At 47.6% G+C, this 16,303-nt stretch overlaps 1 protein-coding gene and 1 long non-coding RNA gene across 3 annotated transcripts in view; one reads left to right on the plus strand and one right to left on the minus strand.

Annotated features, from left to right (window-relative positions):
* Positions 1 to 4,230: 4,230 nt before the first annotated feature.
* On the minus strand, positions 4,231 to 10,321 carry LRATD2 (LRAT domain containing 2). Of its 2 annotated transcripts, XM_064384581.1 has the most exons (3): positions 9,878 to 10,321; positions 8,111 to 9,331; positions 4,231 to 5,291 (listed from the first exon to the last, which is right to left on the minus strand). In XM_064384581.1, the coding sequence occupies exon 2, from the start codon at positions 9,233 to 9,235 to the stop codon at positions 8,303 to 8,305; it is 933 nt and encodes a 310-aa protein (XP_064240651.1). In that variant the 5' UTR covers positions 9,236 to 9,331; positions 9,878 to 10,321; the 3' UTR covers positions 4,231 to 5,291; positions 8,111 to 8,302. The 2 variants fall into 2 exon arrangements, with proteins under 2 accessions (XP_064240651.1, XP_012307056.1); XM_012451633.2 differs by lacking the exon at positions 9,878 to 10,321 and having other exon boundaries at positions 8,111 to 9,649.
* The window catches only part of LOC135278055 (uncharacterized), a 34,910-nt gene continuing 28,326 nt past the window's right edge, over positions 9,720 to 16,303 (plus strand). Inside the window, exon 1 of the long non-coding RNA XR_010345624.1 lies at positions 9,720 to 9,775. This is a non-coding gene — a long non-coding RNA (uncharacterized LOC135278055). The remainder of the gene's footprint in view (positions 9,776 to 16,303) is intronic.

A 16,303-nucleotide genomic window follows, 5' to 3' on the forward strand; every position in this document is an offset into this window, starting at 1 on the left:
TGCCTCAGCCTCCTGAATAGCTGGGACCATAGGCATGTGCCACCACACCCAGCTAATTTTGTATTTTTAGTAGAGACAGGGTTTCACTATGTTGGTCAGGCTGGTCTCAAACTCCTGACCTTGTTATCCACCCACCTTGGACTCCCAAAATGCTGGGATTACAGGCGTGAGCCACCTCAACTGGCCCAAAAAGTATTTCTTAAAAATCTTTTTTTAATTATTGTTTTGGGTTTTTTTTGAGACGGAGTCTTGCTCTGTTGCCTAGGCTGGAGTGCAGTGGCATGATCTCAGCTCTCTGCATCCTCCACCTCCGGTGTTCAAGTGATTCTTCAGCCTCAGCCTCTTGAGTAGCTGGGACTACAGGCACCTGCCACCAAGCTTGGCTAATTATTGCATTTTTGGGAGAGATGGGGTCTTGCCATGTTGGCCAGACTAGTCTCAAACTCCTGACCTCAGGTTATCTTCCCGCCTCAGCCTCCCAAAGTGTTGAGATTACAAGCATGAGCCACTGTGCCTAGCCTTATTATTGTTTTAATGAGATGGGGTCTCACTGTATTGCCCAGGCTAGTTTCAAACTACTAAGCTCAAGACATCCTCCCACCATGGCCTCCTAAAGTGCTGGGATTACAGGTGTAAGCCACCTCACCTGGCCAAGAAACATTTCTTCTTTTCTTTTTTTTGAGACGGACTCTTGCTCTTGTCGCCCAGGCTGGAGGGCAATGATGTGATCTCGGCTCACTGTAACCTCCACCTCCTGGGTTCAAGCAATTCTCCTGCCTCAGCCTTCCAAGTAGCTGGGACTACAGGCATGCACCACCACGCCCAGCTAATTTTGTATTTTTAGTAGAGACGGGCTATCTCCATGTTGGTCAGGCTGGTCTCAAACTTCTGGCCTCCTGATCTGCCTACCTCGACCTCCCAAAGTGCTGGGATTGCAAGTGTGAACCACCATGCTCAGCTGCCAAGAAACATTTCAAACATTACATCTGCTAAACAACTGAAGTATTAACTTATTAACTAGTTATCTCTTTCTTATCTTACTAAATTCTCATGTATACCTAAGAAATTCTCCAAGACCAAAGGGAAACCTCTCTCTCCCAGACAATAATTTCATTTTGAACACACAATACCCCAGATTTCCCTAGCCAGTCATACTAGTTGCTTTGTTTGTTTGAGATTGATTCTCACTCTATTCTCCAGGCTGGACTGCAGCGGTGTGATCTCGGCTCACTGCAACCTCTACCTCCCAGGTTCAAGCAATTCTCCTTCTTCAGCCTCCCTAGTAGCCAGGATTACAGGTGCACGCCACCATGCCTGGCTAATTTTTGCATTTTTAGTGGAGACAGGGTTTCATCGTGTTGGCCAGGCTGGTCTTGAATTCCTGACCTCAAGTGATCTGCCTGCGTTGGCCTCTCAAAGTGCTGGGGTTATAGGCATAAGCCACCGCACCCATCCCATACTAGTTATTGATCTGGAATTTACATTCAGTATTCCATTTCACAAGCACTATTTAAGGTAGATTTAGTCCAGTTATGTTATTACATATTACGTATTAGTTGTATTACTTTACTAATGCAACTGAAGTTCAGAGAGTGAACTGATGGGTGCCATTAACTTGTTGTAAGAGGAAGTGATTTCCAGCAAAGTATGTAACTTCTGCCAAGGTTACTGGACTCATAGTAAGTGAAGGCTGGAGGAGAGAAACCCAGGTCATTTGACTGTAAAGCCTTAACCACTATTCAATATGGTGTGCCCAGGTCAGACTCTCTACCTGACAGTTAGCATTGTCACTGAGACTTCTCAAACATAATGAGTTTAAAAAGAATGCACTGACTATTAAGAAAATTAGAGTCTTGGAGTTAACTACATTGTACAAGTTTCCTAAGGAAAGTATCAGAGTGCTCATCTTTTGAGTCATTTACGGTCACACTGGACAAGACACTAGGTACTATATTATGTCAATGGTTTGCCAAATGAACAAAATAACCTCTTTCCCAATCACAATTCCAAGGCTGTGAAGCCAGGTTATAAAACCTCCTGCTCCATTTTACCATTACGCTTCCATCCAGCCTGGCCAATGCCACTTGTCCATAGATTTGCACCCGGGCAAAGGCCTGACTTCACGATCTGCTCCATAACCTGTCTGGCAACGTAAGCCATCCTTAGCACCCTTCCACCCAGAACAAACTCTAGCTGCCTTCTGCTCTAAAGGTTGCCTTCTAAGAGGAAGGGAAGACAAAGTCAGTTACTTGGTCTCCCTGTTCAATGCAGCCTAAAAATCACTATTAAGTTCATTCTTTTCAAACCAGTCACAACATCATCTTGAGAAAATCTAGGGGCTTTTTAGTCTGGCAAAGTCCAAACTCAAAATTCATTTACTCGCTCAAACTGTTTTTAGTGGGGGTTTCTTTGCCTGGTCCTGTGTAAGCATTGGAGATACATGAATGAGTTGGACAACATGTTGTAGAAGAGAGCCCCAGGGAGAAATGGGTGTGTACCAGGAGCACGAAGCAAAGGCATTTTGAGAGCACTTGAGGTCCATTCATTCACTCTCCAGCCTTCCTCCCTTAATGTAATCAGCACTCATTCTGAAGCACCTGGCTCCTTCCTCCACTTTTGGGGTGCAGCAAAAATACTTCCTCAGGGAAGTCTCATTTGACTCAGTGAGGGGACATATTCTCCCATACACCTTGTACATTTCCTTCATTTCACCTATCACAATTTTGGTAAGTAGTTATCTGCCTAGCTTAATTAGAATGAAAGTTACATGACTGACAGTAACTATGGACATGGTTTACTTTTATTTTTCTATTTTTATGTTTTGAGACAGGATCGCACTCTGTCATCTGTTTAGGCTGGAGTGCCAGTGGCATCATCTTGGCTTATTGCAGCCTCGACCTCCTGGGCTCAAGCGATGCTCCCACCTCAGCCTCCTGAGTACCGGGATCACAGGCATGTGCCACCACATCTGGCTAATTTTGTTTATTTCTTGTAGAGATGGTTTCATGTTGCCCAGGTAGGTCTCAAACTCCTGGGCTCAAGCAATCCCCTTGCCAAGGCCTCCCAAAGTACTTGGATTACAAGTGTGAGTCACTGCATTCGGCCAGGATTAGGTTTATCTTTGTACGTTAGGCACAGGGAATTGAAGAGCCTCCAAATTTTAGTTTTTGTTTTTCGACCTCTTTATTTCTAGTTCCTAGGCTAGGGCTCAGCATCTTCTAGCCCTTCAAAGATAGCCAGTACCTTACTGCAGCTGCAAATGCAGACACTAGCCATTCTTGCATCTACTCTGTAGATAAAATTGCTATTTGTTTAATGAACAGTTTCCCCAGAAAACTCAGTAAAAGGAAATAAAGGTCTTCTGCACATATCCTGAGCCTGTCCATTTCAGAAAGTCACAAACATGCCATTTCCCTACATTAAGCAAACTCAGTCCACTTAGGAGAAATAGGAACCACAACCTCCATCAAAATCACCCAAGAAGAAATGCACATTGTGTATTAAGCACCCTTTCCCCTGCTTTCTCATGCAATGAGAGCCATGATACATTAGACTCTCACTTTAGGGATAAATGGCCTCATTGCTGCTTGGGCTCCCTATAACCTTCATTCAACTTTCTTCCTATTTAAAATTCTCACAGGAGCCCGTTTAAAAGCCCAGGCATTTGAACCTCACAGGATTGTTGTGGTGGTGGCTTCAGGCGTTGGTCTAGGGAGTGTACCCAGTGGCATCCCATGCAGCAGTCCAATGCCACGTTACCAACCACTGGCACCTGCATCCCTTATCATGACAACAGTGCCACGCGACTATGTTCACCCATTTTCTGTAATTATATGGCAAATACGTTCCCTTCATCTGGAACTCTGAAGCCACTTAAGACGCCACACAGATTCCCGATGGATTACTAAACAGACTCCCCAGTGTAGATTCCATAATAAGTGTGGTTTCCAGCAGTTTTTGCATGGATTCTGAAAAATCACTATGTATTGAAAATGTATGTTCACAAGACATTTTTCATGAACACTGATAGTTTAGCAGTAAGTGATTAATTCTCACAAAGTAACTCAGGGTTTTCAGTCACTAAATGAATTCAACAAAATGTTTACTGTGCAATGCAAAAGTGACACACACTAATATTCTCAGATAAATTATAGTAAACTGAGTAGCTTGAATTTGGACCAAAAATGTCAGAAAAAGGGTATTCAAGCAGAAAAAAATATATAAACCCAGTGAATTTTAATAGATGGTTTATTGGAAACCCTCACAGGATTTTTTTCAAAAGAACTTGACAGGTTTTATTTTAATAAGACATAGTGAAGAGGAAATGGCTTAAAAGATATCATCAATCTTTTATTTAACTAAGCACTGCCCTTCATTTTGAAGGAAATGATACAATTTCAAGTCAAAACTTCCTTCTCAAGAAGTGATATAAGAACGTAACATTGATTTAACATACAACCTTCAACAAAAATAAAGTTTATACAACTCACTGGGAAATAAAATGCATGTGGAATTTATCCTGTTTGCCAACATAATTCTTCATGAGTCACAAGTATGATAGCCAAGAACAAAACCAAACGAAAAGCTGAATGAATCAGTTTATAGTTACTCTGATTTAAAAAACATTTCACAAAGATGTGGCTTTCCAAACAAATCCATTTGATGACCATGATCACAACTAGAATTTATTCTAATTTATAAAACAAAACATGGTTAGACAAGCACATGATATCAACAGTCTTCAACACAGTGGATTGCATTTTATTAAGAAAAAAAATAGAGAACAAGTAGTCCTTAAATTTTCTTAGCTCTCCATAGCATACGTTATATAAAATTAAAGTTCTGCTTCCAAAAATATGTTTCCATGTGGTCGTGGTGTTGTCCAGCGCTATTAGGGCCAAAGCGCCAAAGACATGAGAAGTTTAACCACTGACTTGTCATTTTTCATAAAAACTAAACATTTCCTTATAGGTCTGGAGTAAAATCTTCTAGGCATTTTAGTGCTAAAAGTCATTTTAAATTAAATGTGAAATAAAAGCTACAAAAAGTAGTTCTTTCAATACAAAAAGTTGTGTAGCTGAAGTTGTGGGCTCCTTTGACATACATAAATGGTTTCAATAAAATATTTGCTCAGGTAAGAAAATAGAATTTGTCTGCTTTCATTTAGCATACGTTCCAGTCGATGTCCTGCTTATCCCTGCCAGAGCTTCTGAAGAACATTAGAATCGATATTTCTTTCCTTCAAAGAGCATCCGTAATTCACAGTACAAAACAGTTCTAAAGTTTTATTCCTAAGGAGAAACAAAAATTATTAAATATGTTTATTTTTTCTAAAGTGTCAAATGTAGCCATTGCCAGGACATTAAAAACACACTTATCCACAACACTGCCGTCTTGAGGAAAGAACCAAGAATTGATTCATTCCCCTTTCCTGGAGCTGTTACTGGTTGGTTTTTGCTTTAAGTGTTATAACCCTAAGAAAATTCCCAATAAAAATCACTGTTCCTAAGTGTCACATATTTCACACCTCTGGGACCCTGTAGAAACGCTTGCATTATATGGGAAAGCAGTATCTGAAGAGATCTATTTCCTATTCTAGTTCATTTCCAAGCCCTGTTATTGAAAACCTCTTCTCTAGAGGTAAAATGCTACTACCAATGTGGATTTTGTAGGAGCTCTTCCTTCAAGTTGAGATCTCTTAGAGCAGCTTGTTCATAACACAGTCGCTGCTATACTTCAGTGTCACCATACATCACTTTCCACTCTGGGACAGAGGAAGGAGAAAGGGGTGGCGGAGTTGAAAAATGAGCTGGCTAGCCCAGAGCTGGACAGTGCCATTGTGTTCTTCCCTCCCACTTGTTTGCACAGTGGTCATTACTTGCTCTGTTACCCGGTTGGAATGCAGTGGTGCAATCTTGGCTCACTGCAACCTCCGCCTCCTGGGTTCAAGCCATTCTCCTGCCTCAGTCTCCCAAGTAGCTGGGATTATAGGTGCCCGCCACCACGCCGATCTAATTTTCTGTATTTGTAGTAGAGATAGGGTTTTGCCATGTTGGCTAGGCTGGTCTCGAACTCCTGACCTCAGGTGATCCACCCGTCTCGGCCTCCCAAAGTGCTGGGATTACAGGCATGAGCCACCGAGCCCGGCGTGCCTTCTGTTTTTTCTACCACGTTAAGCATGAAAGAAAACCCAACTCAGCTAGATATAGCAGGTTCTCCTAAATGTCTGAACCCATGTTTATCTTGCTCTGCTATTTGATGAGCAAAGAAAATAAACACAAAGCTGTGAGAGTATTAAATATGGACACTAGATCTACATTTCCAAGAAGAAATTCACCTCCCTCCGAAGTCCCACACCAGGGCCAGAATGTGGTTCATCTTTAACAATCAAAGTGGCCAGATCTGTTTGGTGATCACTATAAAAACAGGTAACGCAGCTAACGCCGTTTCATGTTGAGGAGCTACAAAGGTCCAAGCTTTTAGAGAATGGCCTCGACGATCCATGTGTAAAACAAGTATACTAGAAAATCCTTTAAGTCTTGTTGCCTTGACTTAGAGATCTTGTTGCCTTGACTTAGGATAGCCATGGTTGTGGTCCACTCAGCTACGATTCTATTCCAACTGTTAAAAATTACATCGCAAAATGACTTGTACAGAGTAGTTTATAATGACTCCCAAGAGAGGGAAAAGAAAAAAATAACTCAAACTCCACTCAACTTTTGAGACAGCAACGGCAATGTGCAGCAGAGAAGCTATTCTGCAACTGAGGCATACATCATTAAGATCTCACAGAAATTTAAGAGACAGGCTAGATGGAAAATGTCACATACTAAGCAAACCAAGTAATATCTGCTCATTCTGCCACCAACAGATCTCGCAATCACCAGCTGTGTTTTCGGACTGTCACCAAAGTCAGATTCGGTGCTGACTAACCAGGTGGCACCTATGATCAACGCTGCCCCTCTTATTTAACACGGGTCTCTAAAGGAGGTGTTCTCCAGGCGACCAGGAGACTGCTACAGTACAAGACTGTGCGCCTTGAACTAAACTGCATTAAGTGTGGATAGCAAAATAAGTATCTTGCCATTGAAATACATGTTCAGCCTAAGATTTCACCACCAGGAGAACAAAAGTGAGGGTGAGGGGCGATGGGCCAGTGAGGGGGTGGGGGAAGAAAAAAAAAATCACAGGATTACTACCAGATCTTTGTTTTAAAAGGGCTCCCTTCACTCTTCAGGAAGGGGAGTAGAAGGAGAGATTAACTAATTCCTGCCAGGGCAGCCCTTTGTGGCTGCTTCCACAGTAGATATTTTATGGGGTGGCACAGCCAACCCTATCTGTGACCTGCCCTGCGTATGAACACAGCCGAGCAGGTTTAATTAGATCAAAGACACAAAGGGCTATTTCCTCCTTTCATAACAACGCAGCCCTAAGTGCCTACAACAGCAGGGGAGAAACAAAGGCAGCAGAACAGAACCTTAATTGAAACCTTCCCCTGGCTGGCCCTTGACAATGATTTACTTGTAACCTGGGAAGGGGCGGGTGGAGTAGGAGGTAGCCGGAGCCTCAGCTAAGAGCCAGCTCCTGAAGACTAATTACTTGGGGGTTGTGGAGGAGGGAGGTAGCAAAGTCTTTGTTTGTAGCCGGAGTTTGCTTAACTATTTGTTACACTTAATAGGAGGCTGCTGCGGTTTTGGTCTGCTGTTCCCAGACCTTGTCATGGATTCACCAGCCCTACGCTCCAGGAATCCCATAAAATAAATCACCCCAGCCTCCTGCATCCCATACACAGCTCAGCTCTGCTTCACCAAAGCAGATAAGCAGCTCTCGGGCTGGCCCGGCCGTGGCGACTCCACAAACCCGCTCTGGCCTTCGTACCACGATTTTTCCAAACCCAGGGTAGGAAGCTATGGCAATAATGGGTACTCCGAACTTTTCTCCAACCCCACGTGCTTAAGAATGGCCGATTATAAACCCAGATCTAACAAGCATTAAGTGCCAGGCAAGTCCACAGTTTGCCCCACCGCGGAAAGGAAGGCAGATTTAGGGAGGGGAGGGAGTCCCCCAGGGAGTCCCCCCCACCCCCCAGCATCCAGCTAGTGTTTCCTACCTGCTCCCTCTGTCCCCTTCCTCCTCCCCCGTCCACAGCCGGCTGCGCATTTCACCAACTCTTTTCCAAACGGCCCAGAAATCCCAGATGGGGCCCAGACGGTGGCGGAGGAGGGAGAAAGAGAGGGAGAAAGGGGGCAGCGGCTGCTACTGCAAACAGCTCCCCTTCGCAGCTCTACGCTCAGCTCGCCCATCAGTGTGCCACCGCCTCTCCGTCCTCCGCCTCGGAGCTGGGCGCAGGGGGGCGCCCGGGAGGCGGCGTAGTCCGTGCCACGTTGCTGTCGCCCTCCTCCGGCTCCGCTGGGTGCAGGTGTGTGGCGAGTTCCTGCAGCACGGCCACGCGCCCGATCTGGTCGTTGCGCCGCTTCTCCATGATCAGGTCCTCCAGGCTCTGGAACTCGAGCGTGTGGCTGCGCTGCGCCGACAGCTGAATCTGAAGCCGGTAGGGCTGCTTGCCGATGCGCAGCTCGCCGCCGATCTTGAACTCCCGTTTGCCGTAGCGGCACCAGGCGGCGAAACTCTCCGAGTTTCGCCAGCTCAGCTCGCGCTCCTTGGCGCCCACGTGCGCCAGCGCGTTGCGCACCACGGCGCTGGGGCTCAGCGGCTTGTAGCGGTACAGATCGTTGACCACGCGGCCTCGACGGCCCTGGCTGGCGTCCGTCAGGAAGCTGTTAATCACCTCCAGCCGGTGCAGGTGCACCACCTGGAAGTTACCCACATATACGGCCCAGTGCGGGTACTGAGCCTGCGACACGAACTCCACCAGGTCGCCCGGCTTGCACTTGTTGAGCAGGTTCTCCGGTGTGTAGGTACTCAGCGCCGCCGAGCCCGGCGCGAAGCTCTTCTGGTAGATGCATTCGTCCCGGTAGAACACGGAGCATTCCACCTCGTGCAGCCGTGGATCGTAGGGCTGCGGCTGGGGCGGCGGCGGCCCGTCCCCACCGTCGGGCAAGCCGCCGCCATCTGGCCCCTGAGGCGGCGGCTGCGGCTCCACGTCCTCATCGTCATTGGAGAAAATGTAGGAGACCCCAATGCGGGGCCCGTCGTCCCGGTCCACGCCAGTCGGGTCGGCCGTGGGAACTTCCTTGTAACTTAGGTGGGTCAGTTTCTCCACCTGGTTGCCCATCACGCTGCGGACACACGTTCACACCGCCGCGAGGGGAGAAAGCGAAACCACCACTAGGGTCATTGGCACAGGTACCCGGACAGGGGCTGAGGCCACCTGTTGGGAGAGGAAGGCAAGAAAGCCATGTAGGAGCCCCTCCGTGAAAAGGGCGTTTTGTTCCGAAGGAAGAACCGGTGAGGACTCAGCACCTGGAGCCATTTTAGGGGTGGTCTCGGGTGTAGCGAGCTTTCCCTCGTTTCTCCACCTCTAAGGTCGCGGTCACAGGAGACCGGGCAACTCCAGTTCTCCCTGTCCCCAGCCCTTCGCCTGGCCCTGGCAAAAGCCCATTGCATCAGCAGCTTCTATTGCTTCCGCCCGCGCCCCACCTGCCAAGCTTGGGCAGGAAGAGGGAAGGAAAGAGAAACTTTACTCCAATGCCCCCTCCTTCCCTAACTTCCCCTCCCAGACAAGGCCCCTGACTAGCCCCTGGGACGCCTCCTCCTCACCAACACATCCATCCCCAGGGGACCGAGCGAGGATCTCAGAGCGCGACCCGGGCAGGTGAGTCACCCTACCTAACTCACCTGCCGCGCTACCTCCTCCCGGCTGGCCCGCCCCTCCCCCGCGCCCGCCCTCAGGCTCGGGTTACCTGCGCAAACTCACCCGCGCAGAGGTGGAGGCCGTGGGGCCTGGGGAAGGGCTCCCCGCCGCACCCCGAGACTTCTAGGGGGAGTTTGCAGGTGTGGGCTCCGCAGTCCCTCCTCTCCCGGCGCAGGCGGCAGCTAGGCTGGGCAGAGGGCAACGCAGCGGACGGAGTGCGGGCATGTCTTTCCCCCGCGGCTGCGTAGCGCCCCGATACTTGAAGGCGGGGGGGATCACTGTTCACACAGTGCTTCCTCCCGCCAGCTGGGGCTGTCTCCCCTCCTCAGCCAGCTCTCGGGGGAAGTGGGGCGCGAGGAGAAGAAGACGGCAGCCTCGCAGCCAGGCGACAAGAGCTCCCGCTCGGGCCGGGTGAGCAACAAGCGCCGGAGCGGGAGGGACCGGATTGTAGATCCGGCTCCGGGCTCCCAGGCGGGAGCGCAGCCCGTGGCATTTAAAGAGACAGGCGCTCACTCGCCGAGCTTGGGTCTTTTTCACATAGCGCCGAGCCGCCGGGATCCCCGCCCCCGCCCCGCCCGCCCGGGCCGCGGGGCTCCGCCCCGCCACGCCCCCGCGCCCGAGCGGGTTTAAATCCCCCGGTAAGTAATCCACCCGCCGGCTTGGGCGGGCGCGGTGAGAACCGCTAGCCTTAGGAGCTTTAGAGCTCTCAGAAGTTGGAAGGCAAACACAACTTACCAGTGTGGGAATGATAGAGGAGGGGAGAGCTTGGAGTTTGCGCCTTTTCCCTTTCACCTTCTTTTTCCCCAGAGTATCTGGGGGCGGGGAACAGTCGTTTCTTTTCTTTTCTGGAATATATTTATTTCTTGCCCTAAAGGTCACAAGAAAGGATCCTTTTTTTTTGAAACGGAGTCTTGCTCTGTCGCCCAGGCTGGAGTTCAGTGGCGCGATCTCGGCTCACTGCAGCCTCCGCCTCCCGGGTTCAAGCGATTCTCCGATTCTCCTGCCTCAGCCTCCGGAGTAGCTGAGACTACAGGCGGCCGCCACCACGCCTGGCTAATTTTTTGTATTTTTAGTGGAGACGGGGTTTCACCATGTTGGCCAGGATGGTCTCGATCTCCTGACCTCGTGATCCGGCCGCCTCGGCCTCTCAAAGTGCTGGGATTACAGGCGTGAGCCACCGCACCTGGCAGCAAGAAAAGATTCTTTACCAGAACGGCTTGACGAGTGCTGCATCTCAGAGGTGTTTTCAGAATTAGTAATGAGAAACTTTGGGGTAGAAAAGAAAATCACAGAAAGGAAACAGTATAAAACAGAACGAAGACTTATTCACTGGCTGGGTTCCAAGACCACCGCTGTGTTTATTAGATGTCCCTGGAAGTTAGTACAAAGTTCATAAACTGTTATTTCCAGGGAGGTAACCAGTTCGTTGGGTAGTGAGAGAAATTGTGCAGCTCTGACAGCTTTTTTGGGGGGCTAGGAGATGCAGGAATTGCCTAATTGTCCTTAGCAGAGGCCCCTGGAGGATATAGTTCCTTCCTGTTGACTTAGGGAAGTGACAGGAGACCACTGCTGCTTCCTAACCTCCACCACAAAAGGACACTCCCATCCCCCCACTGGTTTCGTTTCTTTTATCTAAAACGTAGGCTACTGAAGTGTTTTATGTTGTTGTTTATTTTTTTTTTAATAATGGATCGGTTGAGGGTGGAGGATTAACAGCTCGGTTCACAATAAACAAGTTTAGGTGCTACTGCAAGCACCCAGACTAATTCGTGGGGGACTTCAGCATGCAATTCAAGACCTGTACTCCGTCTTCCATTGCTTTCTTTTGACTGTTTTTTTTCCAGTGTGTGTAACCAGCCAGTGGAAACAGGAATATACTAGCACTACTGTGATCCTTTCCAGTTTGAGAGAAAAAAATAAAAATCAATCTACTTATGTAATTTTGAGTCCAAACAATCAATATTGGCAGGGCTGGGATAGAAATTAGTCCTTCAGCAAGTCTGAGATCACGGTATAAGTTTGGCCAATGTGAGACTACTGGGTGCTGTGTGGATGCTATTTCAGTAGTTTCAGACTGAAGAGTGCTCCATCTTAGAGGTGTTTTAGACTTATTCACTGGCTGGGTCCCAGGACCTCAGGCACATGTGACTTGATGAGTCCCCCACACCCCAGACGTTTGATAGCAAATGGTTTGGGGACTGCTGTTACCTGAGTGATATTCGTCACCATCATATGATCTGCATTATAGACAAGAGTAGGCTTATAGAGATTATGGCTGGTCATCCTATGTTTATCAGATTGGGAGACTTCTGCTACTGTCTGATTTGGGAGGCCACTTTGCTCCTAGGTGCTACTGAGATGGCTGGAGACAGGAGAACTGAATTGAGAGAAGAACACAGTAGTGTGACAATTTGTTACCAGCACTCTGGGTCAGAGATCTGGCGGGTGACGAAGCAATGCCTAGCTGTCTAGGTGTCTCTCCTTTTCACTTGATGAGCTGTTCTCAGGTGCATAATAGTGGCTCAAGAACTATCTTTTTTTAATTTTTTTTTCCTTTGAGATGGAGTTTCGCTCTTGTTGCCCAGGCTGGAGTGCAATGGCACCATCTCGGCTTACCGCAACCTCCGCCTCCTGGGTTGAAGTGATTCTCCTGCCTCAACCTCCCGAGTAGCTGGGATTACAAGCATGTACCACCACGCCTGGCTAATTTTGTATTTTTAGTAGAGACAGGGTTTCTCCATGTTGGTCAGGGTGGTCTCGAAGTCTCAACCTCAGGTGATCTGCCTGCCTCAGCCTCCCAAAGTGCTGGGATTACAGGTGTGAGCTACCACACCCGGCTCAGCAACATATCTTGAACTGACCAACTATAAAGTCTCAGAGGGAATGAGTCCTGAGTTATTTTATATCTGAATGCCTAGCACTGAGTGGGTACTCAATAAATGCTTAATGGATGCCTTAAGGGAAAATTTAGCCATAGGTCAAGAATTGCATCCTGGTTTTATGAGGCAATGAGTGAGTGAGTGAGTGAGTGAGTGAGTAAATGTCTTTTGAGAGTTGGCCTCTAGTGTAGATTCTTCCACCAATGCCTGTTGAGGGTTCAACCTCCATCTTGTCACCTAGAGCACTTGGTCAGAGGTTATTGCATAGCTCTCAAAATGCTTTGCTCATCTCAAATAGTTGTTGAATAATTTTAAGCTAGTTGTCAAAAATTTGAAAACTTGGGAGATATCACATAAAAATTCACATTTCCAGTTTCATTTGAAAAATCTAAAGATAGGATACTTGACTGGGTGTGATGGCTCACGCCTATGATTCCAGTACTTTGGGAGGCCGAGGCAGGCAGATCACTTGAGGTCAGAAGATTGAGACCAGCCTGGCCAACATGGTGAAAACCCCTCTCTACTAAAAATACAAAATTAGTAGCCGGGTGTGGTGGGTCATGCCTGTAATTCCAGCTACTCGGGAGGCTGAGGCAGGAGAATGGCTTGAAACTGGGAGGCAAAGTTTGCAAGATCGTGCCACTGCACTCCAGCCTGGGTGACAGAGAGAGGCTCTGTCTCAAAATAAATAAATAAAATAAAGATATGAGACCATCAGACCCATGTTCCAGGATGGCAATAAATTTCTGGAGAGAAGTGGTAGTTGCCTTGCAGGTGAAATGTATTCTCCAGTTGGACCCAGTCCCTGTCCCCCACACCTCACCTACGTAGGCCCCTTGCCTGGTCCAGGAAGCTCTCTGTTGGCCACCTTTGCCATCCAATATCTGTATTGCACATTTTATTACCTGAATATGTGTAACTCGGCACTTGATCATATACTATCTGGTACTATTCTTTAATTCATGTATTTAAAATTCATGCATTAAAATTTATATTCTAATTCATATATTCATGTCCTTTCTAAAGAGGACTTGGTTCAAAATACATTTCTGGAAGACACATTAGGTGCCTGCTAGTCTTAATCACTGTGCATCCATTCTACCGTAGGCACTGTGCTAGGCTGCTTAGAGGTTCATGTCCCCATGCAGTCACCATATTGGAGGAGACAGAGGAATAAATAGACTCTTTGGGACACTGCGACATGTCCTGTAATAAGAAATAGAGGATGCTGCAGTGGTAAGGTGATGTTTCAAGGCATAGTGGATACAAAGATTAATGATAAAGTGTCTGCCAAACTGCTTGGGCTCATAGAGAAAACACAACTCTAAAATTAATCATGATAACTCCCATGGAGTGAGCCCTTGATTTTTTTTATAAAGGAGAAGAAAGGTCAGAGAGGACATGGCTTCTCCCAGCTGGTAGGTGGGAAGATCACACGAGCCCACTTTACTTCCAGACCCATGCTTTTTGTTTTGTTTGTTTGTTTGTTTGTGATGGAGTCTCACTCTGTCACCCAGGATGGAGTACAGTGGTGTGATCTTGGCTCACTGCGACCTCTGGCTCCTGGGTTCAAGCAATTCTCGTGCCTCAGCCTCCTCAGTAGCTGGGACTACAGGCACATGCTACCATGCTGGGCTAATTTTTTTTTGTATTTTTAGTAGAGATGGGGTTTCACCATGTTGGCCAGGCTGGTCTTGATCTCAGGTGATCTGCCCACCTTGGCCTCCAGAAGTTCTGGGATTACAGGCGTGAGTCACTGTGCCTGGCCAGCCCCATGCTTTTAACCTCTTTGTTTTAAATAGAGATCAACAGATTCTATAGTACTTAACAAATATTTGAGTGTCTGGGTTTATCAGACTCCAAGGATACAACTGTGGATGGAGTCAACAATGTCCCTGCTCTTATGGCATTTACATGTTGATGGGAGGAGGCAAATGATAAATAAGGAAATGAATTAATGGAAGTATCTGAGAGAGAGAGAGCAGGGCCATGAAGAAAATAAAATAGGGAAATGGGATTGAATAGGTGTCAGTAAGGAGAGGGTGATGGGGGTGGCCTACCTGGGTTAAGACGGTCAGGAAAGGGCTCCTGAGGAAGTAGAATTGAGCGGAGCCTTGAGAGATGAGGAGCCAGCCTTGATATTACCTCCAGAGGGAAGACCAAGAGCAAAGGTTAGAGGGGGAAAGGATGGGAGATGTTTAAGAAAAAGGAAAAACTACAGCTGTGACCAGAGCACAGTGAGTGAGTATAGCTATGATAGGAGATGCAGGTAGAGAGGTGTGCGAGCCTTTGGATTTAAGGGCATCCAGGTAGCTGCCCTAGGGGAAATGGACTGCAGGAGTGAGAAAGGAAGCAGGTCCCCCAGAGGCCCAGGCTGTGGGAGGAAAGGCATCCCAGGCAGATGGAGGCTGGAGGAAAGCGAAGGACAGGGCTGGGAAAGCACCTTCCCCAAGAGCAGCAGTTCAATAAAGGAATATTAGTTGGATTTGGGCCAGGTACGGTAGCTTATGCCTGTAATCCCAGCACTTTGGGAGGCCGAGGCAGGCAGGGTCAGGAGATTGAGAGCATCCTGGCCAAGGTGGTGAAACCCTGTCTTTACTAAAAATACAAAAATCAGCTGGGTGTGGTGGCGCGTGCCTGTAATCCCAGCTACTCGGGAAGCTGAGGTAGGAGAATCCCTTGAACCAGGGAATTAGAGGTTGCAGTGAGCCAAGAATGTGCCACTGCACTCCAGCCTGCTGACAGAGCAAGACTCCATCTCAAAAAAAAAAAAAAAAAAAAAAAAGAAATATTAGTTGGATTTGAATTCTCAGCCATACTGCAGCTTCATCCCCCCAATAGTGACCCAAGTGTCACATCCCACACACCTCTTCGGAGGAGGCACTAAATAAAAACAAGTTGCGTTGAATGCCAGTTAGTCACTCTCACAGTACTCCCATCTACATCAGTGGGGAATAATTGAGAATTGACGTTTCTACCTGACAAGGCATCGGCCCTGACTCTGCAGGTGTGGTAGAGATCTCAGTTTAAATGGCTTGCTCCAAGAAAGTACAAAACAGGAGCACGAGGGCAGAATTATCTGATTAGGCAATGTGGAACTCTGCCTATTCCCTAGGCTGGGCCCCAGGCCCATGGCAGCAGCAAGAGCTGAGCACGTTTGCTGGGAAACGGCTTCCTCCACACCTTCCTGACAGTGGGAAGTCCTCAGACTTACCTGCACCTCATATGCACTCCTAGGGTTTTGTTGTGACTTTTGATGGTAAGCAATAGCAAATGGAGCCAGGTGATCTGGGCTAATCCTGTTTGCCAACTGCATGACCTCGGAGATGTGTCTTCTCCACTCCAGGCTTCATTTTCCAAACTCAAAAGGAAGGCTGATGACCCTGTTTGCCTCACTTGTGACTCCTCAGATGAAACCCTCTATATAAAAGCACCTCGTGAATCCTAAAGGTTATGTAGGTGCCAGGCATTATTGACACTCTGTGATAATGATTTTAAAATGAACACGATTTTTTTTTTTTGAGACAGAGTCTCATTCTGACACCCAGGCTGGAGTACAGTGGCATGATCTCAGCTCACTGCAGCCTTCCTTCCCTGGTTCAAGTGATTC

This window comes from Aotus nancymaae, unplaced genomic scaffold, assembly GCF_030222135.1.
Source record: "Aotus nancymaae isolate 86718 unplaced genomic scaffold, 86718_ANA_hifiasm-v0.15.2.pri h1tg000036l, whole genome shotgun sequence".
Lineage (NCBI taxonomy): Eukaryota > Metazoa > Chordata > Mammalia > Primates > Aotidae > Aotus > Aotus nancymaae.

What these genes read in the sequence shown, in the direction of transcription:
- LRATD2 (XM_064384581.1), bottom strand. Translation starts at nt 9,235, where the DNA reads ATGGGCAACCAGGTGGAGAAACTGACCCACCTAAGTTACAAGGAAGTT.